The following is a 13,034-nucleotide window of genomic DNA, read 5'->3' as shown; positions in this document are numbered from 1 at the left end:
ATAAATTATAGTTTGTGTCATCTTCTCATCTTCTCATGTTTTTAAACGTGCTCTGTGAATCCTCTCATATAAATGGTAGCGATTTCATTTTCTCAGTAATGTAATCCAAGAAAAATCTCACTCTTTCAACATTGTTATAAATAAAATATAAAATATACCGAAGTAAAACAAATATATTGTCGTGATATGAATAACGTACATCCTGAAATAAATGAATACGATTCATAAAATACGATAACATAAAAATTTTAAATAAAAATACATTTTAATGTTTCAAGAAGTTAAAAAAATTAATTTCAAATTTAAATTAATTAAGAGTTTCATCTTAATATATATATATATATATATATATATATATATATATGTAAATTTTTATATAATTCAAGTTTAGTTAAATTTATTATAATTTTAATTATTATATTATAAAATTTAATTTATTTAACTTTTTAATTTAAAAGTCTGAAAAATAATTATCTTAAATTTTTAGAGCAAAATGGATTAAATCGTTGTTGCACCAGAAACGATAATTACGTATTTTTTATACAAACATGAAATATAAGATGAAAAATCTGTCTGTAACATTAAGGAAAAAAATACACATTTATATGAAAAATAAAAAAGATATTAGTTTCTTTTATTCGTTTCTTCTTTTTCTCTCTGATATATTTTCTTGAATATATGATTAAATATTTTTTCCCAAAAATGTAAAAATTATACAAAAATTCAGCAAATTTTATAATCAAATATTATATATCCACATTTTTCAGAGTTGGTTAGGTGGCGTGATGAGAAATGAAAGGTCTGTGAATAAGTGGGATAAATTAAGGAATAATTAGGAGAACCACGTTAAAGATAGGATAAAGGTAGGATTATGTTTTAATAAGAAAGTAGAGGGAAAAAAGCCGAGGAAGTAAAAGGGATATGAATAGAAAAGGAAATAGAAGAGAGAATAAAATCGGGAAAGATTAAGATTAGGTAAGTCCGATCTAGATAGGATAAGTGTTGCTTAAGTAGGTGAAGTTTAGAAAAGGAAGGATAAAAGAAGTTTCTTTATTAAAGAAGAAGAAAGTGGAAATAGAAAGAAGAAAGGGAAGGAGAGAAAATATAGATAGGAGAGAAAATATAGATTTCCAATTAAATACAAAATATTGCAAAAACATTGCTGCAATGTTGTAATATTGCCGCAATATTGCTGCATTATTCTGTGTTTTTATGTATAGATGGATTTATGTACAGATTGATGTTTAGAGAAAGAAAACAATAGATTAGACAGTTCCTTCTTGGCAATAGCTGAAGAATAAAGAACTATATATCCACTATTCTTTTCTGCTTATTGAGAGATTTATCTTATTGCTTGTATCTGTTTTAAAGAATCTCTATGTATAAAATACTTAACAGAATTTATTCCTAGCATGGTAATGGTACTGTTTGATTGTACGAAAATATGTCACAAAATGTAGTAAATTTATATAAAGAATACTCACATTGTTTGATGCCGACGAGCTTTTGGCAAAGTAGATAGATCTTCTTTCATACAGTATTGCCGCATGCCAAGGACTAAATGCTTAAAGTATTCCATTTCATCGACATTATAAACCATAGTTGGAAATATTTTTTGATCTAATGGTGTTATATCCTTGCACAAAGTAATTATATTTTTATTATAAAATATCCATTGCCGCGTGATGAAATATTGCAATACCTCGAAACCGTCTAAAATTCGTTTCTGGATTCTGACCATACTGTTTGTAAGATTAATGAAAAAAGATAATAATTAAGGAAATTTACAGTAACATATACAGTATTGTGTAATTACATATAAAAAAAGCAAGAAATATCAATAAATAAAAATCAATAAAAGTATATATAATGTCTAAAAATATTAAAACATACGAAACTTACAATCTCTTTTGTCGAAATATCAGCATCAGAAAATCAATCAAGTATGCGGGTATGATTTGGAAGAGTAAGACGATAATATTATGCAGAATTTTATTGCTATGTACGTCGCCAGCTGGATACCAAATTTGTCCCTCGAAAGGATATTCGTAAATAAATTGTTTATACTTCTTCAATACCTCCCTCCATGTGATACGCAAAGTATTGATTTGCGATGTCATATTGACTACGAGTATACTTTCTGAACTATACATGGCAAATCAAACAGAAAAAAATTAATATTTTTTAAATTAATATTTCATTTAAGTAAAAGACAGTTGCGCAAGTATATAATAGTTAAAAAATACTATCGATTAAAAAATATATGAAAAACTTTTGAACATTTCTCTCTATTACATAATATTAATAAATTTAGAAATTGTATTATAGTAAATTGCAATAAATTGTAGTAAATTCATATTTTTAATAAATCATGACAGTAAATTTAAGCAAACTTTAAAATTTAGAAAATAATATGCGATACTTTAACAGTTTTTGTGATATTTTAATTTGGATTACTTTAACAATTTAAAATATTATATAATCTTGATATTAAAAATATTTTAACAAGCACTAGGGACAGGAGATCTGCCCATATTACGAACATAATATTACATGATAAATTCCATTTTAATTTAAATTATGAAATATTTTATTATTGCAGAAGGGAAGTTTGAGCAAAATAGAAATTTACTTTTTCAGGCTAGTGGCAATTTTGTATGCAATTATGATTAAATCGTTAATTGCAAGATCAACTGGTATAATTTCGACATTAAAATTGCTGTTGCAATGCATCGATCTGATAATACCCTTGCCTCCACCGACAAGTATTCCTACAGGTCCATTGAAATTGTCGACCCATCCTGGTAATGGCTCTTTGTACGAAGGGAACACTGCGACAGGATTCATTAATTTTTATATTCTTTTTTGTCTATACACAGTCGCCGAGATATTATATTTTATAATCTTTTATAATTAATAAGATATATCAATAATTACCAATCGATGGTCTAGCAATGCAACAAAGTATATCAGGAAATTCATTGGCTACCAATTTTTCAGCCAGATGTTTCGAATATGTATAAGTATTTGGGTGCGGATGGATTAATCTAAAAGAATTGCAAGGATAAACACAATAAAATCTCATATATTTTCTTATGCACAATTAAGAGAGAGAAATAACTTAATTTAATTAAATTAATTTAATCACCATTAAATTAAACATTATAAACATTAGTTATAAACATTATTACACATTACTAATATTGTTTATTAATATTCTTTCATCAATATAGTTACTTTATTTTATTAATTTATATAATTATTTACAATAAGTTTTAAATATTTTAAATTTTTTAATATTTTAAGTAGTTGAAAAAAATTATAATTTGAAAAATATATTATTAATGACTAAATAAAATATACTTTCGCGAGCTACGCTTATGCTGAATGTTGTTAATTATTAAAATCGATTTTAAAATTTTGTTAATTAAAATGTTGTTAATTATTAAAACCAATTTTTAATTACTTTGGCGTAATAAGATCGATAGTATCTTCATCTAAGCATTGAACGAGTCTCATGATATCCTCAGGGTCATTAGAGGTGTCATATATGCGCTCGCCTACTTCCTTTTGATCAACGTGACAGAAAGTTGTGCTTAGATGTATAAAAGCTTGCAGATGCTTCATTTCTTTTCCCAAGTTTAGTACCCTTTTTGTACCTCTCTTGAAAATTAAGTCAAAGTCTCATGTCTTATAAATCATTAAGAATATTGTACATGCAAATTAAGTCTAAAAGATACTAAGATAGTAAAAGATAGTATATCTCATTATTTGAGATATAAAGAATTTCGCACAAATCTTAGAAAAGAGATTTTAGTAAAATTGTCTAAAAGTAGGATATGTTTAGTTTATGATTTCCTGATCAAAAGTTTCAGTGGTTCCACGATCTTTAAAAATGAACAGATTTTTTTATCACAGACGTTCAAAACATACAATTAAATTCACGTACGTTGGAGATGTGTTCGACATTACATGTAAAAATATGTTGATATATTCGCGTGTTTATAAGATACACTCTCTCTCTCTCTCTCTCTCTCTCTCTCTCTCTCTCTCTCTCTCTCTCTCTCTCTCTCTCTCTCTCTCTCTCTCTCTCTCTCTCTCTCTCTCTCTCTCTCTCTCTCTCTCTCTCTCTCTCTCTATTATTGATTTACTTTTTAGTAATAATAAAATGCAATTACAAGTAATTCATGAACCTAACATAACAGATCATGCACGGCAAAAAATCGTTTTATATTTAAATAAAATTAAAAGTAAGTATAGAGAATTTAATGCCAGAGACTATAGTAAATTTAGTATAGATGATATTATTAGTCTAGTGGAAAATAGAATGGGGGAAAGTCAAGATTTGTAAGTAAATAGGACGGTGCCTGTACAATCTCTTCCGAAAAAAAAATCATAAGTAGATCTCGTTAAACTGAATTTAAAAGTCATATACCATTTTGAAAGCAACCACAAAATGATGGTGGCGCGCGCTGCGAGCTACACACATTGGCCCATCTTTTTTAATTAATATTTCAAATTTTATGTGGTGCATCTCAAAATGATACATGACTTTTTAGTTTGGTTTAACGAGATCTGTTTACGGTTTTCTTTTCGGAAAAGTAAAAATATGTACCTGTACGTGTGTGTGTGTGTGTGTGTGTGTGTGTGTGTGTGTGTGTGTGTGTGAAAGAAATGTTTCAGACAAAAGTTGTATGGCTTGAAGAGGGCCATCAGATAGTGACAATGATTTCACAAGGGAGAGTCATTTGAAAGTCACGTGAAGATCACCGTCAATTTCTTAAATGGAACTCCCTGTTTTCTATTAAATATTCTAGTAGCTCACGTCGAGAGCTTTCCAAAACTATAATTAAGTTAGTTTTCATTAAATACTTTCCGAATTATGAGGCTTGAAATCATTTCTTAATTTTACATAAACCGTAAAATATCTTGTAAAATATTCATTTTTCGATTATCTCACCTTAATAATTTTATATACAAAATAATGAGAACAATTAATTGGTGTAAAGAAAAAACATAGTTGTTTTTAAGAAAAAAGTATATAATTTGCAATTAACAATTACATTTTTTTTTTAAAAACAACTATGTGTTTTCTTTACACCAATTGATTCCTCTCATTATTTTGTACATAAAAGTATTAAGGTAAGCTAATCGAAAAATGAATATTTTACTAGATATTTTATGGTTTATGCAAAATTAAGAAATGATTTCAAGCATCATAACTCGAAAAATACTTAATGAAGAAATACTTTATTATAGTGTTTTGGAAAGCTCTCGAGATAAGCTACAAATAAAAAATAAGGAGTTCCATTTAAGAAATTGAAGGTGACCTTTATGTCATCTTCAAATGACTCTCCCATATCAAATCATTGCCACTATCTGATAGGCCTCTTCAAGCCATACAACTTTTGTCTAAAACATTTCTTTCTAAAGTGCATGAAATATTCGACCGGTCCGGGACTTTTGGGGAACCCTGTATATACATACATACATACATACATATATGTGTGTGTGTTTTCTTTACACCAATTGATTCTTCTCATTATTTTCTGCATAAAAGTGTTAAGGTAATATAATCGAAAAATGAATATTTTACGAGATATTTTATGGAAAATTAAAAAATTATTTTGAGCCTCATAACTCGAAAAGAACTTAACAAAAAAATACTTTACATTATACTTTACTATATACATATAGACACTCACAAACTCAAGCATACACGTGAATATATCAACTGAATATATAAAAAATATGTATTTCCACATGTAATATCGAATGCATCTCCAGTGTATGTGGTCTAATTGTTCGTTTTGAACATCTGTAACAAAAAATCTTTAAAGACCGTGATCCCCATTGAAATTTTTAATCAGGACGTGATAAAGTAAAACATATATAACTTTTAGATAATTTAATCGAAATCACTTTTCCATAAGATTTGTATGGGATCCTTCATGTTGCTTTAACACAAGGCTTTTTAAAAACAAATATCTTTATTTATCTTTTTATATAAAAATGTATCTCGTGTGAGCAATGTTTAAAAATAATTATACTATAATCAAGAATCGTAACCAATAACTAAGAACACGTTATAGAAAATATAAATTCAATTGTTTAAATTGACTAGATTAGTAATGGACCTAAATTGATTAGATTTACTATTATGATTTCATTATGGAAGCTAATATCTTACCATGTTCATTTCAACGGCATCTTTCAATTTCGCATTCATTTGAAGACACGCGGCGCAATGAAATATTATGTTTACTTCATTTATTAGTTGCTCACGTTCTTTATCAGTAAGACCCAAGTTGTTCGAACATATGTCACCATTGAACGGTATCACTTTCTTCAAAACTTGAGGCTTCTCAGTTCGTATTCTTTGAAACAACTATAAAAATATCATTTCTTTTTGTTAACTTCCTGCATATATTATTATTCATTGTTTAAAAACATTTTAGTTTCAGTAACTTTAATTAATATTAAATCTATTTACATGCAAAATTTAATAATAAATTTTCGTAATATTTTTATTTGTATGTTTGATTTCCATTATGTGTCGAATAATAGAATAATATCATTAATTTTTCGAAATCTTATAATATTTTGAAGTACTATTAAATTAATTTAAAAAATTATATAGAATATTATAATTTATACACACGCGCATGTGCGCGCGCGTGTATTTTTTCTTCGAAACAACTATGTTTTTTCTTTACACCAATTGATTTCTCTCATTATATTATACATAAAAGTATTAAAGTAAGATAATCGAAAAATGAATATTTTACTAGATATTTTATGGTTTATGTAAAATTAAGAAATTATTTCAAGCCTCGTAACTCGAAAATTACTCAATGAAGAAATACTTTATTATAGTGTTTTGGAAAGCTCTTGAGATAAATTACAAATAAAAAATAGGAGATCCCATTTAAGAAATTGAAAGTGACCTTCACGTGACCCTCAAATGACTTTTCAAAGTAAAACCAATGACCCCAAACCATCTTATGGCTCCCTTAAAACAACTTTTGTTTAAAACATTTTCACCGAAATCGCCATGATTTCGAGATATTTAGCTGCATCACTTAAAATGACACACCCTGTATAATAAGCTATGGAAAAACTAATGAGAACAAAATGAGAAAAAGAGAGAGAAAGAGAGAAACACATATAATAAATTGTGTGTGTATAATACATTTTATCCTAAAAACAAATTTGATATTATTTTTAAAAATTATTAAAAAATATACTTAGAAAAGTTGAAAAGTCACTAATAGAAAAATTCTTATAAGAGACGCTACTTATTTGGTTATTCTAAAGTATTCCTAAAATATTCTTTATATATAGAGGAGACCGGAAATAAAAATAACATTTTTTGTATTATAAGTCACTAATTAATTATCGTTAGAGATACATATAACAAAAAAAATTATATGTTAAAAACTCTATTTATTGTTTTATTATTATACCTATATTTTAATCTCTAATGATAGATATTTAGAGCTACTCGCTATAGCTTTTCGCAAGTACGTTGATTGTTGCTTTTGTCCCGGGGGCTGGGACGAAAGTAACATAGTCTAAGGATAGAAGTATCAGTTTCTTTTTATTTTCGAGAAAATAAAATATGACTTTTTTCAATTTAAGACAACTTTTATTATAATCTTTTATTAAGCGAGATAACTTTTATTATAAATTTGTGTGTGTCTATTATATTGTATTAAAATAAAAAATAAAATAAATATTTATTGTTATTAACTTTGAAAAACTTAAAAAAAATAATCTTTGTTAAACAAAACAATTATAAGTAATATCATAAAATAATTTTGCTTAATATCATATCAGTTTTATACTTTTTTAAGTCTAAATAATATCTAAGTTTTATTCTAAATAATAGTGTAAAAATTATATAACTATTTATACAAAAGAGATTGGTATCTATTCCGAATTACAATTATGGCATATGTAATAAGAATCGACTTTAGTACAATTACTTAGGTAGAAATACTTAGGTAAATAATGCAAATATACTAATTTCACTCCTGCATGTACAACTGACGCGATCGTTTTACAACAATTAGAAAAGGAACAATTAGAATCGGAGTGTACGCGTTTGACTATATAGTAGAAATTATTCAATATATTGTGTAGTTTAGTAGGATGCTTGTTACTTTCATGACGCTGTTACTTTTATCCCTGATCTCCCCTACTATTATATTGTATTATTAGCTAATAAGTCAATAAAGTTTATATAGCTTTCTTAATTGCAAATTTTGATAACTAAGAATCAATTTATAATTAACAATTTAATATAAAAATTAATTGTATCAAAAAAAATTAATAAAATCTAAATACAAATGTACAAATAGAAAATACAAACATGTAATATGATTTTTATAAGAATATTTCAGAATATATAGCAACGTTATCCTGCAACATTCTCTTCATATTAAGGATATAATAAAGGTAATATAATTCATACAATATCTTACAGGTAATTTGAATATATCTTCAAGTCGATTGTCGTAACTGCGACTTTTTTTGGTTCGTATTAAGATGTAGATTTTGTTGAGATCTGAACAGCTGTATAGCAACTTTTCTATAAGGACCTTACCCATAAAACCAGAAGCACCAGTAATGAAGATGATTTTGTCTTTGTAGAAGGATTGAATCTCAGACTTTGATTCATTCATAGCTGAAATTTATCATATATTGCAAAATTTGTGATCACGACAGACAAAAAAAGAAAATGTATTTTACTACGCGGTAAAACATATAGGAAACCACACAAATTCGCTTTGCAGTATGATATTTATAGTGTTCGTATTATTATACAACTTCACGCGAAATGTATATTGTTACATTATTTTCAAATCACCGTATTACATCGCAACTCATAATTTTCATGCAAAAGCTTGCGACGTAATATTTTTACAATCCTCGGGTGTTCAAACGTCATCAAAAACACAAATAACGAAAAAATCATATTCGCGCTCGGAGGAACAGAGATGGAGTGTACTACGTGAACCGCGGCGAAGCGAAGGCCGTATCGAGATCTCGAAATTGGGCGCCAGATTCGGTCTGTCACGCATCAATTCGCTAAACGCCAAAATAATGCAACAAACGCTTGCTTTATGCCACAGGCCTTTAGCCACAGGCCGATTAGCTTGTCTAACGGTAGTGGGTCTATGGAAAATATTAATATTAAAATTATAATGAATTTACACGAGGCTTTACGAAAATCCAAATATTCGACCATCACGACAAAATCTAACGTTCACAAAAGGTCGAAACTTGAATTGCGCGGACTTAGTATAAAAAAATACAATATAACAAGTTTATTCAATAAAAAAAAGAAAATAAAATAGAAGAACAATTTAACAATTTAAAAAAAATAATAGTAACATAATTTAGAAAAAATATTTGAAGCAACAAAATATAACAATTAATCATTCGATAGCGGATCATTATCATAAGATAATTTATCAAAATTCGCAAAACATGAAAATCAAGAAGATCGTATATTCACGCGAAAACCTAAGGCAATGCTATTACATTCCTGATATTTCTTATCCTTTTTTATGGCCAGACTTAGCGAGACCGAACGACGCATCGAAAAACGTATAACGATACTTTGAGTATCGTCGTTCAGTCAAATCGTCGTCTTACTTTACGGAATTTATCCGTAAACGCGCGCGCGCGCACTTCTACTTGTTCTAATTTTTAATCTCGATATTCTAATTGACAATCGGTTCGAAAGAATATCTAATAATCGAGCGAGAATGATTAATTAATTCGCGAAGACGTGAAAATTCGCTTGCGACACAGTTAATGCAATCACAGTTAATGTGAACACAGTTAATGCGATCGATAACACAGGTCTGCAAAAAAGGGGGTCAAAATTTCTTTTTAAGATGCAATAGTGATTTTTGACGTAATTTTGTGCACTGAATCCGAATCTGGCCGCCGAATTTGCGTAGCACGTCACAGGTGTTTGAATTATTTGTAATTGAATAGCCCAAAAATCGCTATTTTGGCCAATTTCATGAATTTATTGTGAGTGTAAACCATTTGCCATTGACAAAAATATTTCAAATTTTTTATAGCATCGTATAGTACTCACCTTCATCTTTCGAATCCACTTTTGATTACCGCCGCACGATTTTTTTTCGCTCAGATATACAAGTCATAAGACTGGTCATGCATAGGGATCTAATAAGCTATTCTAATCATGCCACCTCTTTATTTCACTACGAATCAAAATTAGGATAAAAATGTACATTTTTAAACCTTCTATCACCTTTTGAATTAAAAATGGCGCATCCAATATGGCGAATAGAATCACAATAAAAAGGCATAAAATTTAGAAAAATTTATCAAAATGTGTAACAACGTCATACTTATATATCTCAGCAAAGAAAAATCGTGCGGCGGTAATCGAAAGTGGATTTAAAAGGCGAAAATGAGTATTATACAATACTATTGGCAGAAATATTTCAAAAAATTTGGTTTCCTCGCAATAAATTCATGAAATTGGCCAAAATAGCGATTTTTGAGCCATTCAATTACAAATTACTCAAAAACGTGACGTGCTACGCAAAGGCCTGTGGTATCGTTACACTCCGTGCAAATTCTAATATGGCATGTGATATTTAAATTGCAAGCATATTGTATATTATATGTATGTGTAGTAGTGCGTAGAAATATGTTGTCCTCGTTGAATAAATATGTACAAGTAAGATAGAAAATCCAGTTTTGCTGCATTTTTCATAAAAGTGTAGTGCGTAATATAGCGCGATCATAACCTTTGCAACAATTCCAATTAATGCGAAGTATGCGTCAGTTAAAGATACATAATTTACATTATGTTTTGCTTATAACACACCTTTCTCATTATACAAATTTTCATTTTCTATTATTTTTGTACGAACTAAATTATTCAAAGTGGTGGAGCATTGATAAATAAAATTGTTTTAAATCATAAAACTGTATTTTGTAAAATGTACCGATTCTTCAACATATTTTGTTCAATTGCATTTCGATTCAAAAGGAAAAAGAAGTTGCATCTGCAAATAATCGTTTAAGGTTTTTATAAAATCAGAAGTGACAGGTCATAATCAGTGATGGCGTAAAAACAAATATTTAGTTTTGAGTTATTAATAATATTTTGTCCTTGTTTATTTAAAAGAATGTAAAAGCATAAGAAATATTAAAATCAAGTAAAAAGATTGTAAACTGAACTAACAAGTTTAAAAATTTATAAAAGTTATAAAATTTAGTTATAAATTTATAAAGTTATAAATCTATAAAATTTATAAAAGTTAAACAAAATTTTTTAATCGCAGAATTTCTATCATCTAATCCTATTTGTTTCGAATGATTAATAGTTATCATTTCTTAAATTTATTCAAAAACACATTAGATATATGTATAAATTAAAATTGTAATTCTTATAATTATAATACATAACAAAATTATATTATCATTAGCATCGCACAGATTTAATTTAGCACAAATAAAATTATATTTATTATATTGATTTGATTAAATTAAATTCTTAACGTTTAAACATTACTTTTTAAACATTACTTTTTAAACATTACTTAAATTCTTAACGTTTAAACATTACTTTTTAAACAAAATAAATTTGAATAAATCAACAAATTTATATTAAAATAAATGTTGTTTTATTCATATTTATTACATAGGAACCTACTAAAGTTGATTAAATTTTAAGTTAAAAGCTTGATATTTTGTATAGCAAGAATAACAAGAAAAATTATAATACCTCAGCAATAAGACATTCAACAACAAGAATGATTTAATATAACTTTATGCACTAGAGCAAATGTGTATTGTGTAATATATATTCTATATTTAAATTTATATGTTAAAACATTTCTGTGTATTTTATATACACAATTAAATTTTTTTTTCTTATTGAATAAATAAATAGCGAGAAAAAGAGAAACAGAGAAAGAAAGAGAGAGAGAGGGAGAGAGAAGTTTCAATTTTCATTTTAATCTATTTTTAGCTTAATGGACTTATATCAATAAAATGTTTTGTGCAATAAATATTATGTGCGTCACAAAAATATACATGCAATTTAAGCGTCACATTCCCTATTAAAATTTGTACCGTAACGATTGTAGCGTAACGATAGTTTACAGAGAAAACAAAAATATCATAAAGTTAGCGAATTATTCGAATAGATAAATTAATATAAGCATGTATAGTCTCATTCATAAACGAACAAACATTAACACGATTAAAATACATCACCATTCATACACATTTATATATAAATGTTCAAAATAAATTAATTATATTAAAGTAAATAAAAATAATAAAAATAAAAGAAAATGTGTGTAAAATGTATCGCGGTAATAAAAATGATTTGATATACATAGCTATTCTTATTTAAACGAAACAAGTATATAAAAAGATATAATATAGGACAATATGAAAATTAAATTTAGAAATATTTATAAGTAGAGATTTTAAAAATACTCTATCGTTTGATTTATAAATCACATTATTTAGATTCTTTTTTCTAAATTTCAAGATTAAATACCGTATTATTGTAGTATTCAAATTATAAAAAAAAACTTCTTGATATGTTGTATACAAATAAAAATGTGTGGAAAAGAAATAATAAAAAATTTGAAATATATATTTTACTTCATCAATAGAAATTGAATGCAAGTGACAAAGTTAAAATGCGCCAATTTTTCGATTAAAAATTTTAAAATTTGTTAACAAGTTTAATCATCGAACTAAAATCTTTTTCATCAGTATATTTACAGGTTTGGCAAAAAATAATTTGAAAATTGATACTGGTTTTGTTTTAAAATAATGATAAAAATAAGACGAGAATGATATTGTTGAGAATACCTGTTGACGTTGATGATATTTCACACATTCTTATTGATTAATTAATTTCTTTCTATTTAATTTCTTTCAATCGTGATTACGATTGAGTAGTAGTATGATGTTCTGTTCTATCTGCGTTTGTTATTTTACGAGAATGGATTGCGCGT

General features: G+C 27.0%; 1 protein-coding gene across 5 annotated transcripts; it reads right to left on the bottom strand.

Moving 5' to 3' along the window:
* On the bottom strand, nt 1-13,034 carry LOC105250855 (putative fatty acyl-CoA reductase CG5065). Of its 5 annotated transcripts, none has more exons than XM_025409801.1 (9): nt 12,889-13,034; nt 8,487-8,689; nt 6,191-6,388; nt 3,467-3,663; nt 2,938-3,047; nt 2,633-2,831; nt 1,903-2,145; nt 1,485-1,742; nt 1-202 (listed from the first exon to the last, which is right to left on the bottom strand). In XM_025409801.1, exons 1-9 carry the CDS (start codon nt 12,914-12,916, stop codon nt 118-120), a joined length of 1,521 nt encoding a protein of 506 aa, XP_025265586.1. In that variant the 5' UTR covers nt 12,917-13,034; the 3' UTR covers nt 1-117. The 5 variants fall into 5 exon arrangements, with proteins under 5 accessions (XP_025265586.1, XP_025265589.1, XP_025265590.1 ...); XM_025409804.1 differs by having other exon boundaries at nt 8,609-8,689; XM_025409805.1 differs by lacking the exon at nt 12,889-13,034 and adding an exon at nt 10,118-10,141 and having other exon boundaries at nt 8,609-8,689.

The sequence above is a fragment of the Camponotus floridanus genome, unplaced genomic scaffold (assembly GCF_003227725.1).
Source record: "Camponotus floridanus strain SB8 unplaced genomic scaffold, Cflo_v7.5 scaffold284, whole genome shotgun sequence".
In the NCBI taxonomy this organism is placed as follows: Eukaryota; Metazoa; Arthropoda; class Insecta; order Hymenoptera; family Formicidae; genus Camponotus; species Camponotus floridanus.
The sequence above is the reverse complement of the archived record's forward strand: the minus strand, read 5'-3'. Positions and strand labels throughout refer to the sequence as shown.